We start from the raw sequence: 17880 nt of genomic DNA, 5'->3' as shown, positions 1-17880 counted from the left end.
AGTCATTGGTTGTCACACCATTATTGAACAATTATCTATGGAATTTGTTTGTTACAGTGACTCTTCCAGTGATAGTTGTGAATCAACGAAATGGCAAGACTCGTTTTGGGATAATGTTGAAAATATTTCACAGCTAGATGGAGCCTGGGATCAAAGCGGTAAATCAAATCAATAAATAATCATTATCATTCTTAGCTGTACAAGCCTCAGTGGGTGTTGGCCTTCTCCAGAAACGCAGTTCATTATCTAAATCTCGATTCTCCACATATTCTTTTGACCTTAAAGGATGCTTACACTTCTAGCTCCTCCTGCATTTTATGTACATGGCCAATAAAGTGCAATTTATAGTCTTATATGCCATATAATCTTTTCACCCCCGTTATTCTAATAAATCAGATATATTTATACCTTCCAACTGTGTATCCCTAATGTGTTCCTCGGCATGTGAAATTCATTGTGAATGACTAAATAGCGATTGCATTATTTCTTTGAATTTACATACTAAAGCCCCGTTTACATGGTTCACTTTTGACGATCATCCGCAGTGACCCGTGTAAACGCACACCCATCCTCGCATCATCTAAAGTGATTATCCGTAATTGAAATTGTATGAAGTTGAACATGTTGTACTTTTTGATCACTGCGGATGATTTCAAAAGTGTACATGCGCACCATGCCACTGCCCACGCCACGCATGCGCACTGCGCCCCCGACTACTGTCATCATATTATTATTTACATAAGTACGTAAACTGTCATTCTGAATTGAAAACAAACCAGTTAAATAAATACTCCCATGATATTACGTCGCATTACCCATGGTCTTACCCACCAATGCCTCTTTTTCCTATTCCTCTTTCTCTCGATAAAATGTCTGCATTCATATAACAAATAATCACAAATTGTTTGAATTCCAACCTGCACCGATATTTCATTTGACGCCATTTTGAAATGATTTGAGTATTTCACTTTCGGTGACACGTGTAATCAAACTATGCAATTCCCATCCGCAGTGACTCGTGTAAACGAGCCTTTATCCACTGTTTCGGGTACTCACCTGAACGGCAGCCACCTATTCTCTTACCCGGCTGTAGACCAATTTTTACCACAAGTGTTACTTGCACTTGAGATAATATTTTTTTATTTTTCCAGATGATGAACTTGAGTCGAAAAAGAAAAGCCGAAAAATTACAATAGGTCTATCGAGACCTCGGAGAAAAACCAATATCTGCCCGGTTGAAACTGAACAAGGTGAGCGCGATAGCGTACCGGAAAAAGTCGCTGCCGCAATATCTCCAAAGTGTGCCGTAGATTTTGATAAACTCTTCGAAGTGTTTCATCCAAAGACAAGTCCCAAAAGAAGCCCTCGAATGAGTCCAAAGACCACACCGAAAAAGGCGAGGAATTTCGAACCGCTGAATATAACAATTAAGAAGTCTCCTTCACTGCGTCAGACCCGATCGGGTTTGCAAAATCGATTGCATTTTGACACCATAGCCGCAAACATATTCAACGAAAACAATCTTAATTCTACAGCTAAACAGGATACTCAATCACTTGTCACTAAAACCTCTCAATTGTCTACGAATGATAGTGTTCTGTGCACAGAAAATATTTTAAATGAAACAGTCAGTGATGAAATTGTATTGAGGTATGAATCATTTTCTCCAGAATCAAATAAAACTTGTGAACATAATAGTCATGATTTAGCTGTACAAAAAGAAGCTGACAATTATCAAACTGATGTAAATGCTAAAGACATTTGTGAAAGTGATACATCTCTGCTAAATCCACATGAGATATCTGAAATATATTGCACACCGCAGAATGCTCAAAAGACAAGACAACAAAAGCCCGTTATTACCGCCTCATTATATGACAGGATTAATAACTTTGTACCTGAAGCAGGTCCGTCCAAATTTGGCAGCAATTTCAATATACCGTCACCATCTATGGATGAATCACAAATTGACGAAAGTGATCTAGGCATTGTTAGTTTTTATAATACTACTCTCTGTCCAGATTCGAGCATATTTTATGAAGAGAAAAATACCAATACAAATATTATAGTATCTCCAATTATGAGAAATAAAAAATGTTCAGAAGGAATTAAAAATACATTGTTAAAGACGTCTCCTAATTTTAGTATAAAAAACAATAAAAAGGCTTGCTGGAAAAATGTTAATAATGCTTTAATAGTGAAGAATACAGAAAAGTCTAACAGTAAAAGTGATGAATGTGTAGGTATTATTCTAACACCTAAACTATTACCTCCTTCATATTACGATATCATCTCAACTATGACTGAAAATGATATTCCACTTTGCAAAAATGAACAACCGTACTATTCTAATCATAAAGACGTCGGTGGTCAAATAGAAATCGGTCAAATTGTTTTGAAACTCAAAAGTAAGTCTATTTTTAATATGAAGGAGTTTCAGACCGGTATAACCGGGATTAATACTATTGATAGTTGGAGAAGGGCAACATTTGTGCAAGATAATTTAACACAGGGAATACCGGATGTGAAAGATGTTAATATTTTGTTGGCCAGTAATAGGCGGTGCGTGTTGACACCGTGTTTGCAACCGCCATCATTTGAATTGGTAAAAGAATGGCTACACAAGAAAACTCATAAAATGGAAGAAAAATGTGACAAACAGATGAAACCGGGTAAGATCATGCTATGTCTACCGTGCAGTCCGGGTCAGGAATCAAATAGTAGTCAAATGGAAGCACTAACTCTATCACCGTTTTCTCCAATGTCGCAATATAACACCACACCTGAATTTGAAAATACACCTCCATTTAAGGGACCAAAAGAAACTAGCACCTTGGAAAAGTCAGCGCAAAGCAATAAAGCGGAGACTTTAAAAAAATCAACAGCTAAGAAGCGAAGATTTTTAAGTCAGCAGCCTAAACGGAAGTTGAGGCCTCGGTCTTTACGATTGTCACTGTGCTCGAAGAACCTTTCCAGCTCCAAAGGACTGGACAATATACCTGAGGGGTTGTCTCAAAATTCCAGCGAGTCGGAAATTCTCATAGCCTGTGGTCAGGTACCGAAACCGGAGTTAACGCTAGAAAACAATTCTATGGAAAGTAATCAATTGCATGGAAAACGTCAAACTATGAATGTTTCAGTAAGTAAAAAGTGATTCAATAATAAGTACATTCCAAATAATATGTTGAAGAAAGAAAGACGGATTCTAAACTATTACCTAAATGACTAGTACTCTTTGCTCTGACATTTAGTTGGCATGGTTGCATTTATATAAAAACGCTTTGCATTGATTGGTGTCACAATTTAAAAATAAAAATCATCCATCATTATTAAATTTAGAATATTTAGATGGAAAATCACGAATAATCGCAACAGGATACCATTTTATTTATACCACCATGTCTCAATGCTGTCATGACATAGAATATTATTTATTTCATGTCTGCCATTCAACTGTATTAAAAATAATCATAATCTAGGTGTAGTCCAAATTCTTTCGTGCATTTGCTTCTGTTACTCATAATATTCAATGAAAAAATAGCCATAAATTTGACCCAGCTGCAGAACTGAACTCGCGCCCCACTTACCAGGAGCTGAACTCGATAATATCTGCTTCACAATGGTCGAAATATATCTCGGTCAGAGGAACAACTCGGAACAGAAAAATAATTATTTTTCTACTGAAAATTTCAGGAACCGAAGGTTGAGACAGAATCCATTCAGGGGATTGGCGATCTCAGTACTTCTTTAGGATATAAATTCTCTGGAGACAATTACCAAGATGCGATGGTCGTCCATGAGGTGTGTAATAGTTTTCTTCATACTTCATTATAAAAAGCTCAAGCATTGTGTGTTTTCCAATATAATACCAATCCAATACCGCACGGGTCAGATCCCACCACTATTTTTGTAACCGATCGAAGAAAAAAAGAATTTAATAATAAATACTGTTGCAAAGCTATCTAGGATATTTGTAAAAAATCCTGCAATATAATATTATGTTCCCTATCGCTGAAATTTACAAAATGTTTCATAGGTCAGTTAATGTCTAATTTTTATTTAATTCGTTTTCAAATCAAAATTCGACACTTTCATATTTTATCCATGAGCTTAAGGGGGAAGGTGTTCCATGTCAGCTATTTTATGGTATTTTAGGAGGTTAAGTCTGAATCTTACGAAAGATTTATAGAAAAACTATTTATATAATTATGAAGCTTATTCATCGGCAAATATTTATGTTAAACATTTGATAACTGCATAAAGTATTTTTATGACGTAAAATAATATTCTTTGGAATCTTGAAATGTAATAATGGAGAACGAAGCCATATTTTTGTGACATTAATGGACTGTGTTGATAACCGTTTTTTCCACTAAATATTATGTCAAACCGTTTATTATAGATAGTTTTAATGTTATCAAACATAATGCAGTAAAATATATTCAGTATAATTATAATATTTGCAGTTTCTGTTGGCTCTAAATCTAACGGAATCGACTGGATATTTTGTTATTAAAATATGCGATAATTATATACATTCCAAATAATCTAAAGCTACGTATCAGAAGGGTTATCATTAATCATTGAAGAAATGATGAAATATCTTGTAAATTATAAATTTATAATACTAAATAAATACCTTTTAAAAACAACCATTTCACGAAATATTTGACCAACTTGAAGGTATGTTAGATCCGCCAGCAATTTGGCGAAAGATGTATGGAATTTGTAGCTGGTATTATTTTCAGTTTATATGACCAAAAAAATACGCCAACCTACGAGTATTGTACAAAAATATGTTTATAAAAGTGAATGCTACAAATTGAGCACAAAAATAGGTAAAACAAACATAAATTCGAACAAATTAATCAAAAGGAAAACATATTTTGACATTTGAGGACAAAACAAAAAAACATCTGAAGAAATTTGTACTTTCGTAAATTCTACGTAATGTCATACTAAATCATACATCGTAATTTTTAACACTGTTGCAACCATTTGTGCCTAATATTGCAACATAGCAATTAGTTTTCTGTCCCTTTCTATAACTATCTCCCTCTATATTCAAAATAATTATTATGATGAAGTATGTATTTTTTAAAATGTGATAGATTTTATTTCAGTGAAATATAGCGGATCGTCCAGTATTGCCATATCTACTAAAATATTATTGGATTGATATTTTAGTAAATAAGAGAATGAAGTTTTTCACCAGTACTATTAGTTTTACTATTTTTTATTTAATAAATAATACACATGAGGTTTTACGAATTTCACATTTGTTATTAAACATACTTACATAATTTAGAACACCCCAAACACATCGCGAAGTAAAAATATCTATATTTTTTACTTAGCCAAAATTATGAATCAACCTGGGTTAGGTACCTACTGATATTTATATTACAGAAAATTTAACTTTTACTAAATTATGAATTTGCGAGATTATAATAATACAGATGATTTTAAAGAATACTTTCATCAAATAACATAATAATGGATGCCTGTACTTACATAATATTTTCCAATGTAATTTTTTTTTTTAAAAATAACTTTAATTTCGAAACTTTAGCCTGGCAATACTATGAACGTCATTTATTTCAGCGGGAATGCGAAATTTTCATCCTCGGTTTTTGACATAGGTACCTAATAATATTATCACAATTATTTATATCGATTGTACTTACAAAAAATGCCACGAACTCACTATCCGATGGCTGGAAGTTCCAAAAAAAGACGTAGGAGAAAAGATGGAAATACTAATACATTAAAAACACAAAGGTTTGAAATTATTATTTTATAATTTGACATAATCATACATAGTTGAAAAAACCACATTTCACAGAAAATTTTGGTTCACAATATTTTTTTATCTTGCAAAAGGAAGTTTTGCGTATTACTTATTAATACACACAATTAAGTATAATGATCATTTGTACTTATATTTTTTTAATATTATGTTTGTGCCATGTCTTATTCGACATTAGTGTGTCTGTGACAAAAATTATAATCTGGTACAATAATTAATACCAGCTATACATTTTGTTTTCTGTTAACTATCTAACTATCTTCTAAACTAATATTTTTGAATGTATTATAGTATTGATATATTGCCGAAGACTATGCCTGAGCATGGAAATCCTCAAAGCATACTACCTGAACCAGAATTTCATCCCACATTTGAACACGAACACGAAGAATTTATTATAGAAAATAAAATTGAAGATTCAAGCCCTAAATTCCGTGTAGAAGGCCGTAGAATTATAGACTTTTCATATTTTTTCCAACAACTTCAATTAATTAGCCACCATGATTCTCCATTTAATTGTAATTTATCACATTTAGAAATTTTTGGGGAAAATCGGGAAAACTTTAGTAGTACATTTTTTATCCAATGTAAACTTTGTGGTAAAAAATTAAAATTATATACCACTGAAATGAACGAAAACAAAATGAATCTCTGTGACGCATTTGTATCCAGTATAATCAGTATCGGCAGTGGATTTTCAAATCTGGAAGAAATGTGTTCTGCAATTGATGTACCATCGATTACAGCAAGAACATACAGAAAGAGTCAACAGAAGGTGTACGAGTGGTTTGAAGAAACCAAAAATAAGAGTATGGAAAACGCTGCGAAAGAAGAGCGACAACTTGCAATCGAAAATGGTGACGTCGATTCTTCTGGTATTCCCATGATATCAGTTGTTGCAGACGGCTGTTGGTCAAAACGTTCATACAGATGCAATTATTCCGCAGCATCTGGTGCTGCCACGATCATTGGTCAAAGAACCGGGAAGATTTTGTACATGTCAGTGAAAAATAAATATTGCGATTTGTGCGCTAAAGCTAAAAATAAAAATATCCCTGCTCAACAACATAAATGCTTCTTAAATTACACCGGTCCGTCAGCTGGAATGGAATCTACAGCAATATTAGAAGGCTTTAAAGAATCTATTAATACACATGGATTGATTTATTCAAAATTGATTGCTGATGGAGATTCCAGCACATACAAAAAAATTCTTGATTGTCACCCTTATCCGAATGTAACTGTCGAGAAAGTTGAATGTAAAAACCATTTAATTAGAAATTATTGTGGCAAAATAGATTTTGGATTGAAAAGATTGAAAAAAAGATATATCACTTTTATATGAATTGTCTACTGCCAGAAATAGTAGATCCCAGAACCAGTAGATCTATGAATATTAGAGAACCAGAAAGGCTAAATTTCTAAATTTTATTATACTTAATATATTTTCAACAAGTCTTTATTACATCACTATTTTATAGTTCATCAAGATATATCTAATTTACTAATATAGTTTACTGTTGCGAGACACCCAGAACAAGTGTAATTTTATGAAATTCAAAATAATATGTATACTTACATCTAAATAATGATACCTACAGATCTTGCTGGCAATTCCACTGTGCCATATTTTGTATAAGCATTCGTCTCTGCAGCCGTGGAGTTTGGTCCCGTGTAAAAAGTACATTTTGTTCTCAAGGTCAAAAACCAAATTGGTTGTGCCAATGGCTTATAACCATTCCTCATAAATGATTATAACTGATATCACCTCATAACTGATCAGTGCCACGCACGAGTTAACTCGCGGGATCTTTTAAACGTCATAACTTCTGAATGAACTGTTTGTGTATATTTTTTTAACAATATTTATCATTTTAGTGTGAAAATATTCACGTTAAACATGTTGATTTGGTAAATTTTCACAAATATTTATCATTCTATTCTTATTTCATGTTTTTTAAGGGATTCATTTTATTCCAAAAATAGCTGACCTACAAGTACCCACCTAGTAAAAATTGGATTTGGATTGGATAGAATTTCCTAGTAGAAATTCCAACTGAACAACATGACGCTTTCTATATTATTTACTGTTAGTTTTTAAATTGTATTGTATTGTATTTGAAATAAATAATGTATCAATTATACACATAGAAATCAATAGATATATAAAATAGATATCACAGTTTAAAAATCAGAAAGATCAATGCATATTACCATTGTTTATGTTACAATATAAAACAACATTTATCATTGAACGTAGGTACCAAGAAAAATAGACTTCATTAAAATGTGTCAATATAGTATATACCCGATATAATTATATAAATTATTATATTGTTAATTACTCTGTGGGGTCCATATATACTGCTTCAATTGTAATTTAATTTTACAGTATAATTATTTATGTTAAGTACTTGATTTACTTATTATATGTACAAATGTAATATACTTACCTACTTATTAGGATATATCTTGGTGAATTTTAAAATAAGAGGAAATTAAATGGAGCTTATCGTGTCTAAGTAGATGTCAGCCGTTGTTAAGTCTTATATAAATATTTATACATTATTAAATTGTTTTTCTGTTTTTTATTGATGTAAAGACATGGCATGTATTCAAAGTAATAACAAATTAGCTGTGTACTATTTATTTAACTTATATTAAAACCCCAAGATTGATTTCGTCTTGCGACATATTTTATTCTTCTAAGTTTTACTATGACATTGTAATATGAACCATGGATATAGTATAGTACTTAAAAAAATCAAAACTGGTAATATATTATTTCAATATTTAATTGTCAATTTTCATTTGAAGTCAGCATTTAATTACTGGTATAACACATAATTATTAACTGTTATCTACAACTTCAGATGGACAAATTAATTGATATATCATATTATCAGTTTTCATTTCCTTTCAACAATGTATTCATTCTAGCAGTTATTTTGAATATCTTACTAGTTTTTATGTCATGGCACCTTACAAAGGCTCCGAGCAACCGTATACTGAGCTTCGAGAACAGATGTTTACGACGGATACTGGGTGTGCGGTAATTTTAGAAGTAACGGGAGATAAAAGAACGCACCAAATAGCCTCCCATCACGCTGAGAGTGAATACGCAACTTTGTACCTGGCCCGGCCACGTGCTGCGGGTGCCTGAAGAGAATCCCAATCTGGTTTGCCTGTTCTTCAAGCCAACCGGATTCCGGCGTTCTGGATGGCCGCTAAACACTATCTATATAGCATATCTGGCAGAGTTACGGGCTGCTAGTATGACCTGTAACGATGCAAAAAAACTAGAGTGACAGAGATTCTTGGAGGCGCGGCATTGTATCCATATGCTGCAACTAAGATGCGGATATAGCCGAAGAGAAGAAGTAATATACAGCATCTAGAAAACTTAAAGCCTTTGAAATGTGTGTGTATAGATACATGCACCTTTCATTGGTGTTGGAAAGACAATTTTTCTAATATCAAAGTGATATTGAGGCTGAAAAAGACAAGACTTGGAGAGTAAGCTCTACCAAATGACATACCTAATATGATACAAGTAACTGATATGCATAATTATATTATATTTTATATTACGAATCAAAATAGCAACTTTTATATCATTATCGATAATAAATTTAGTGCAAAAATGTTTTTATAAAATTGTTTTATTTTTTAAACATTAGTCACTTTATATTTACCTTGTGTAATTGTACTATTAAATCTATAAAATGGGTGTATATGCTTGATGGTCGACGTCATAAATCACGCCATGTTCGAAACGTATGCCGAAAGTCGGATTTATTTCATTATTAATTAAAAGATTTATTTCATTCCATCTTATTCATATGAAACCGTCGACAAGCAAAGATCTCGGTAGACATTTTCTCCATCTGCAAAAAACATAACATAGGAACTGTTAATAGTGTGATTTTTAATCTTTTATAGTTGGCGACTGTTTGAAGAGTGGTAATTAAAACGGATTAGTGATAATACAAAGCATCAAAAAAGATTGATTAACTAAAATAAAGTAATCAGGTAGGTAACATGTTTAATAACAACTAGAACGCCTTAGATTATATCAAACAAATATATATGAAATCACAGGTTTTATATAATTCTGGAATGAATGTAACTAACCTCAAAAAAAGGATTGTATTACGTCGGAATTATGAAACATTGAAAGTATGTATAGACTAAGAAAACAATAAATAAACACTTGAATAATATATGCAAAACACACAGAATACTACGATAGTAATAAATAACATAATATTGTACTTACAGATAGTGTTTCTTATTCCTGATATAAAACACAATTGTTTTAGGTACCTTGCAATTTGCAAACATAATATTTGACAGCACTGACAGCAGAGAGATTTTTATATTAGTCTATGGCCAAAAATACGGATTTATTTGGCCGGCTAAAAAAAAGATTTTAATATAGCAAGAACATTTTAAATATGCGACAAATAAATAAAAGTATATATAATATAGTTGTTAAAAAAATCTGTGTACATTATAAAATATATTTAATATTATAAATACATATATTTTTTAAATTTATGTTATAATTTGTAAACGACGAAGCACGTCAGCTAATACGCATAGTAAATGTTTAAACTTCGGTAATCAAATTCGAATGTGACAGAAAGAGAAAGAATAACTTTTTAATCATATTAGCATGCGTAAAAGAGATGTAACATAATATCACTTTCACTTTAAAAATCATACCTAGTATTCAATGTCATAGTTCAACTTTAAATGAAAAAACAGAAACTCTAGGTAAGCATGTGTGCCCTTAAGACATTATGTTTCGAATCAATTTTTTGGTATCTTACAATTTCTAGAAATTATTGAGATTTCCTTTTTTCTTAGATTTCTAGATAAATGGCAATCTGAAAAATAATTTCTCAAAAAACGAGCTTCTGCTTTTCTCATTATTTCCGAGTTCTCAATCATAGCTTCTAACTGTATCCTCACATATCTCTAGAACAAAGGACTGCATATTATATTATGAATTCTAGTAGGTGTGTAGTAATGTCATGTTATCTTTCCAGCATGAGTATCTGACTATACTAGTCTTAGAAGTACTCACAGCTACTAGAGGAAACATGAATCCAGACCCAGAGGTGGACAATATATTTGCAGTATTTTATTCTATAAAAAGTGACAGCCCGATAAACCATAGTCTTCCACAGAACGAGACAGGAATTATATTTATAAACGAAAACCCCAACACTACAAGAATGTACACCCATTTACAAGAAGTTAACCGGCAATACAAGACAAAAATTGTACAAAATGAAGTTGATTTAATAGAAGAAGTCTTAAAGCTTATAAGCAAATGGGATCCTGATATATTATGCGGATACGAAATAGAAATGCTATCATGGGGATATTTGTTCCAAAGAGGTTTTATTTTAAACATTAATATTGCGGAAAGAATTTCAAAAGTTTCCCTGCAGAATAAATCATGGAAGAGAGATTCGCAGGAGATCAATAAGGATATCAAACTGATCGGAAGGATCACGCTGGACGTCTGGAGACTTCTGCGCCACGAGGTCGCTCTGACCAGCTACACGTTTGAAAATATCATGTACCACGTTATGCACGAAAGGGTGCCGCTGTTTTCGTTCAAGACTCTGTCGTTCTGGTGGAGCCATCCTACAGGATTGCTGCGTAATTTAGCTGCAGAGTTTTATCTGACCAGAGTAACTGGCGTCATTAGAATCCTTCAACAGTTGGATCTCATAGGTAAACTAATATAATGAATTTTTCCTTATTTTTTTTTAATAACTCTCATTAATTTGTTTCATTTTAGTGACTGCTTATGTCGAGATTGAAATAAAGTGTGATGGAAATTTTTATTGCATTCAGATGGTCCCTTAGTCATGCGATAACTATACAGTGCAACAATTTAACTTTGAACATGCATAGATGCATATATTATAGCGCACAGAAGTTACGGAAGGCGAACATGATTATTGTTACAGTTGTATTCCCGAATGCACTTAATCAAACCTATCGCATCGATTTCTATCGCTTAGCGCCGCTCAAAACTATCGAATTTCATACTAATGTGGAATGTTTATAACAATATAGTGATTTCCAAGTAATTATTGCCAGATGTGACATTCAAACCCATACCCACAGCCTTAAAGGTGGGTAATATATCATCTATTCTACCGTAGGACAAACCTCGGTAGTTATTTTATATATAAGGGTTTTGCAGTACAGGTTACGCTTGGTTTATGAGTGGTGTGAAGCTGTATTGAAAACTTTTAGAATTTTGGTTTCAAATAGTGGTTTTAAATTATAAATATTTTATTAGGAAGGACATCTGAACTCGCAAGGCTGTTTGGTATTCAGTGGTACGAGGTCCTGTCGCGTGGCTCCCAGTTCCGAGTGGAGTCCATGATGATTCGGATGACCAGGCCGCGCAACTTTGTCCTCGTCTCACCCAGTGTGCAGCAGAGAGCGACCATGAAGGCACCCGAATGCCTGCCGCTCATTTTGGAACCTGGTAAAACAACACTTTGACACACAGATTTTGTGAATGAAAAAATAGCAATATTAGCAATTATGTACATACCTGGGATATTAATTCATTCAACGCGCACGGTATACCTGTTATACACTAATTAATTGGCCATTCTAATTAGCATGTTATTTAAATACGGTAATTAAATAGTAATTAAAAGCTCCGCAGTCAATAAGTTAAGTACATCACTATTTTTTCATGAATTTTAGAAATGATTGGAAATGATTGGAAGAGCTTGGGTTAAAATAGTGCCAATCCTTATTTTGATTAAAATTGAATTGAGTGTGCCTTCTGTCTATCAGATTTGACTTTAATATGGTTTAAACTTGATTTTCTTGAAATTAAGAGTATAAGTTTAATATTATTCAGTTTTATCCCGGGACCATTCATTTTTGTTGGCTGACTTTATGCAGCAAACCAGAGCTATCGACTGGAAAAATACCAGTCTGTCTCCAATGATGTCTCTGATAGTGATCTGTTTCCCCGATCCCAACTCAGACTTTTTACGCTGTCATATTTTCCGAAAGTATAACGAATTTGTTTCGTCAGCGTAATATGTAAATCCGAATATGAAGTGAAATCGTCGCCAATGACGTCATGTGTGCCATCTACTCAAAACTCCCGTGTACCAGTTTAACAATTTAGAAAAAGTCATTGAAAGTACATGAAGAGAAGTTACTAATTAATTAGGTACAAAAAAGTGAAAGCGTGACATGTTGGGAAGTACGTTAAATAAAACCACTACCATCTGTAAATTGTAGTTTTAATTGAATAAAAATAAATATGTACGTATGACTAACAAATTTTAATGTGCACTATTTATGGCGGATCTTAACAGCCTACCTCCACCCTTCACCACTGGTACCACGTAACCTTCACCACTTGTACATAACAGTCTGCCTTTAGCTTTGCAGATATTTTCCGCATTCATAAATTGATCTCTTTGACAATCTAAATGATATATGATTATAGGAGAATCAGCAGCTTCATCTTACTATGTACTTATATTGAACATACATAATTTAATAACACTTCTGAAAAATATATAAGTAACTGCTAAATAAATCTTTGTAAAAAATACGACAACCAGGAGGATTCGAACCTGCTTCCCCTCGGAATCGCGGCCATGTGCACTGACCACAATGCTAGGTATTTTATCTAATAGTCACGAATTTAACTAATGTTTTTACAATACTCTCTGAAGTGTTTTCTAAATTGTGTCACTACTTATTTATACCCATGTCTTATATCCAAAAAAGTGTACTAAAATAAGTTTTTTAAATAACGTTTCATAATCGGTCGATTTCTGATGACCACCAAAATATCATAAGTCACGACCCCACCCCGACTCCGCAGCCCTTTATTAAATAGAGGGAAAATAACAAGAACTAAAGTTAGGCTGACTTAGACAATCAAAATACCCGGACTATATAGCTCCTATTCATATTTTTTCTTAAATTTAAACTTTTATTATTGCAGAGTCAAGATTCTACAGCGATCCAGTTATCGTCCTTGACTTTCAAAGTTTGTATCCATCGATGATGATAGCATACAATTATTGCTATTCAACATGCCTGGGGAAGGTGCAAAATATGGGAAAGTGAGTCACTGATTACTATATGCCGTATTTAAGAATGTAAATATACAGTCAACTGACGATTTTCCAGTGTAGATGAAAAAGTTTAATTTAATCAACCTGATAATCGACTTCCCAGTCAATTAAAAAATCAATCAATATAATAATACTATGACTAACCACAGACACCAAATTTACTTCAAATCATTAAAAAGTAGTTTTTCTACCATATATCGCAAATTTTTTTTTTCGACCATGTCCAATCCTAATAGGATCATATGGGCCTCCACAGAGTGGTAGTTTGTATTAACAGATTTTATTTTTTACGAGAAATTTATGTCAGCCACTTACTTGCTCAACTTATTAGGTCCATACTCTTACTCATACACAAATTGAAAAACAATATGTGTACTTGCCAGACCTAGGATTCGAACCTGGGACCCACGACACTATAGACCGACGCTTAAGCCGCACGGCCATCACGAATTTATTAATTGTATGTATGTTAGTTATGGTTTGAAAACGATGATTGCACTAAATGATTTTTTTTCATTACGGTTTATAAGTAATGCAGTTATATTTTATTAAGTTTACAGTATGTAAAATAACATTTTAGTAGCCCACTGCTGTGTGTTTCTGTGCTCCATCTGGAATCATAATGCTGAAAAAAAAAATTCACTTACAGAGATACACCCTATGAATTTGGTGCATCCCAATTGAAAATTTCACCAAAATTGCTGGAAAAATTAAACAAAAAGGACTTAATAAACTGGTCTCCGTGCGGTGTGGGATTCGTTAAACCAGTTGTAAGGAAAGGTGTTCTGCCAATAATGCTGTTAGATATCCTCAATACGAGGCTTATGGTGAAGCGTGCAATGAAAAAGCACAAAGATAACAAGGCATTGCAAAAAATATTGCATTCACGACAGCTCGGTGAGTAAATACCCAAAATTTTATATTTCTATATTATCTGGTCGCAATCAGTGGCATGTAATCCATACAGACAAAACATCACTGCCTGTGCCTGAAAGACTAACTAAAGACCCCCCATCCTTTTACCATCCACTATAACAGCGAGATTTCAAGGGGGAATTTTAAAAGTCGATGTGTCAATTGATATCAAAAACTTTTATGTGCGCAGTTTATTAAATTAAAGAGCACATACAATTTTACTGTTAACATAACTATAGAATAAAGATAGCACACTTATTAAAAGTTTACACACAGAGTAAAGGTACCTATTCAATTCTGTACCCCAAAAAAAATTGCTTGTCATTGTATGTGTTGAGATTACACTTGATAGAATATGTTATTATAGCGCCTGTACATGTGCATGTAAATACTGTCGGCAATAGTGCTTATTTTAAACTATCATGATAATAACTGTTTACACGTAAAAGTGCTGACTATCTCTCCAATCTCATTCTTCAAGAGTAAGCGAGACGTGATGTTGTTATTTTATACTACTATTTGACAGGACACGTATTGAAAATCGGTTAATCTCAAATGGGTAGTTCGCTTTTTTACCAGCAGGTTCGCCATTATTGTTCTACTGCGCAGGCGCAGATCTTACTTGTGCATAATAAATCAGCACAATTTAGAAGCTTCCATACTTGTTTGATTCATGCACGCAATCTTGCCAACTGCAGGACATGTTTCCCCATACATTTTCTTACTGTGCACGTGTAAACGGGGTATTAGGACGGTCAGCAGAGCGACTTGCCCGGGAAGAGACTGATCAGAAAAGAACGACACTGTATGTACAGAAAATAACTATTTTCGATTTCTCGCAGTATTTATAGAGCTCTGTTTAATTGAAATTAAAAAAGGACATTGTCAAAAAAAACTAAATTCCATGTCATATTAATGCACTAGATCTCATTCCTGCATTTGTGTGACAATAGGTTGCGCGGGAAGAAACAAACGTGAGTTTTGTATGCCCTGTAGGCGATATTGAAAAAATCTGTCAGATGGAAAAAATGGGCATAGTTTCTTTTTCTACATGTGTAGGCCTCCGAATCCTCGGCTAGCTCCGGGCCTGGAGTGGAGGTACATTGAATGTAGGAAGAACAGGTAGGCACTTATTATAGTTATTGAAAAACACTAGTCACTAGATTGTTTCTAATTTATTAAACCGTAACCACAATAACAATAGAAAAAAAAGTCAATTTATTAAAGTTTATAATTAAACACTAATTTATTATCTAAAGTTATTTATAGAATTACACAATTTATTCATTTAACTAATTATTTATTATAAGTCGCAAGCGAGATTGCACGAGCGCGGGTCACTGTACGGTAAAGGTTGAGGACCGGGTCCAATAATGAAAGTTAAAATTTACGTTAAAAAATGACTAAGTCGCTGGTTGACGTTTATCCGCGATCTGTCAGAGTGACAGTAGGTATGAAGGTAGAGGGGTCGACCAGTAGGTATCGAACCTTGGCGAACACTTCCTCACAAGTCCTGGCGACTTGTAAGTAAATATGCGGATAAAATTACGCCGCTGACCTTCGCAGGTTCAGGGTCGTAAATCCAAGCGAAGACTGATAATGAAATTAAAAATAGTGGGTTTATATGCAAATCTGGCCGATTTCATCCCTTAGCTCAACGTTTTTCGTGTGACAAAATTAATTAACGGTTTCCTTACGAGAGTGGCGGAAATTGTACAATGACTAATTACCCGCGACATCTACGCAAGGGCCGACTAAGTAAAATTATAGGCGCGAGTCGACGCTCGCTGGTGGGCGGCGTCGCTCACGCGTCACGTACGTACTTCGAGTACCTGTAGTACCGAGAGCGTGTAATTGATGTAGCAGTACCGCATTGTTTCTGGGCCAGCCCCACGAAAAACGCACCTACGAAGGCGTGCGAGGCATCGACGGATTCGTGGTTGAATTACCTATCGATACAGCACACCCCCCGCGTGGTGGCGCTCTTCATGGCTGAGGGAGGGGCGTTCCCGCGGCGGCCGGCTTTACGGGCCCTAGCGGCGCGAAGGTACCTCTCACCCAGAAACAAGAGTACTACAAAGTTAGCCTGGATGATAAGGCGTCATATGCCAGTGGTTAACTCGGCATATTTGTGGCACCAGGCCTTCGACAGCGCATACCAATCCTTCGGCCAACTACCGTTGGGGGGCTCAACTTTGAGGCGCCTTGACGGCCTGAATACCTACTTGACGTTGGTCTAAGAATATGAACTCGGTAGATTGGTAATTTAACTACAAAATAAAAACTTAATATTAAACAATATCAAGCGGGGAAGTTACTTGATTCTAATATATAAATTTGCTGGTCGCGCAATCTTTCTTACATTAACAACTAATATAGCTCGGTGTCGCCACAGGCACATACTTACGACTAGTTGACGGATGTCATTCCGTCAACCAAACATATAGGCAGTAATAATTGCTTAGTACATACTCATACCTAGCCGATCAAAGATTTCCCGCACTTTATTCCAGTACGTGGTCTCCTTGATCGACCAAAATCATTGATCCGATTCTCCCGTCGTGCGTGAGCGTGATGCCGTCATACACGCGAGCGAGAGGGGCTCTGTCACTGCAAAGCGAGCAAATTTGTATCGCGAAATCGATTTCTACACATACGACAGAGACGCCGTCGTATGTGAGAGCAGGAAAGCTGCCAGAATACCGATTCGGAAACGCCGCGCGCGGAATGGCCGCGGATTAAAATCGGATTTGATATGCAAATTAATTACGCGGGATCGTGATTATAATCGGATCGATGATTGCCTACATGTTGCTATGCTTTGTGATTGCACATACGTACAAATGGGAGCCTTCGCAACAGGCCTATGAGCATATGTTAACAATTATTGTGCCGTGTACGCGCGACGCGTAGCGACATCGATCTATATGCCCTTATCATTACGTACATCTTAACTATCTTATATTATTACATACCATCAACGCCCATCCATAAGTCCCCCTTTAT

At 34.4% G+C, this 17880-nt stretch overlaps 1 protein-coding gene and 1 long non-coding RNA gene across 4 annotated transcripts in view; one reads left to right on the top strand and one right to left on the bottom strand.

Annotated features, from left to right (window-relative positions):
* PolZ1 (DNA polymerase zeta catalytic subunit) overlaps positions 1–17880 on the top strand; it is a 43226-nt gene that overhangs the window by 12756 nt on the left and 12590 nt on the right. For 2 of the 3 annotated variants that reach the window (XM_085954639.1, XM_085954648.1), the window contains exons 7-13: positions 58–158; positions 1152–3139; positions 3694–3801; positions 10864–11560; positions 12138–12329; positions 13827–13947; positions 14609–14856. In XM_085954639.1, coding sequence (XP_085810765.1) covers positions 58–158; positions 1152–3139; positions 3694–3801; positions 10864–11560; positions 12138–12329; positions 13827–13947; positions 14609–14856 — 3455 coding nt within the window. Of the gene's footprint in view, positions 1–57; positions 159–1151; positions 3140–3693; positions 3802–10863; positions 11561–12137; positions 12330–13826; positions 13948–14608; positions 14857–15827; positions 15997–17880 lie in introns of all 3 variants that reach the window. The other variant, XR_015071531.1, reaches the window with a different exon arrangement.
* On the bottom strand, positions 8484–10153 carry LOC147079225 (uncharacterized). Its single transcript, XR_015071532.1, has 3 exons — positions 10089–10153; positions 9505–9696; positions 8484–9089 (listed from the first exon to the last, which is right to left on the bottom strand). It is a non-coding gene; the product is annotated as an uncharacterized LOC147079225 (long non-coding RNA).

Source organism: Rhyacophila brunnea, unplaced genomic scaffold (assembly GCF_057557595.1).
Source record: "Rhyacophila brunnea isolate RB1 unplaced genomic scaffold, BYU_Rbru_1.0 scaffold_10, whole genome shotgun sequence".
Lineage (NCBI taxonomy): Eukaryota > Metazoa > Arthropoda > Insecta > Trichoptera > Rhyacophilidae > Rhyacophila > Rhyacophila brunnea.
The sequence above is the reverse complement of the archived record's forward strand: the minus strand, read 5'-3'. Positions and strand labels throughout refer to the sequence as shown.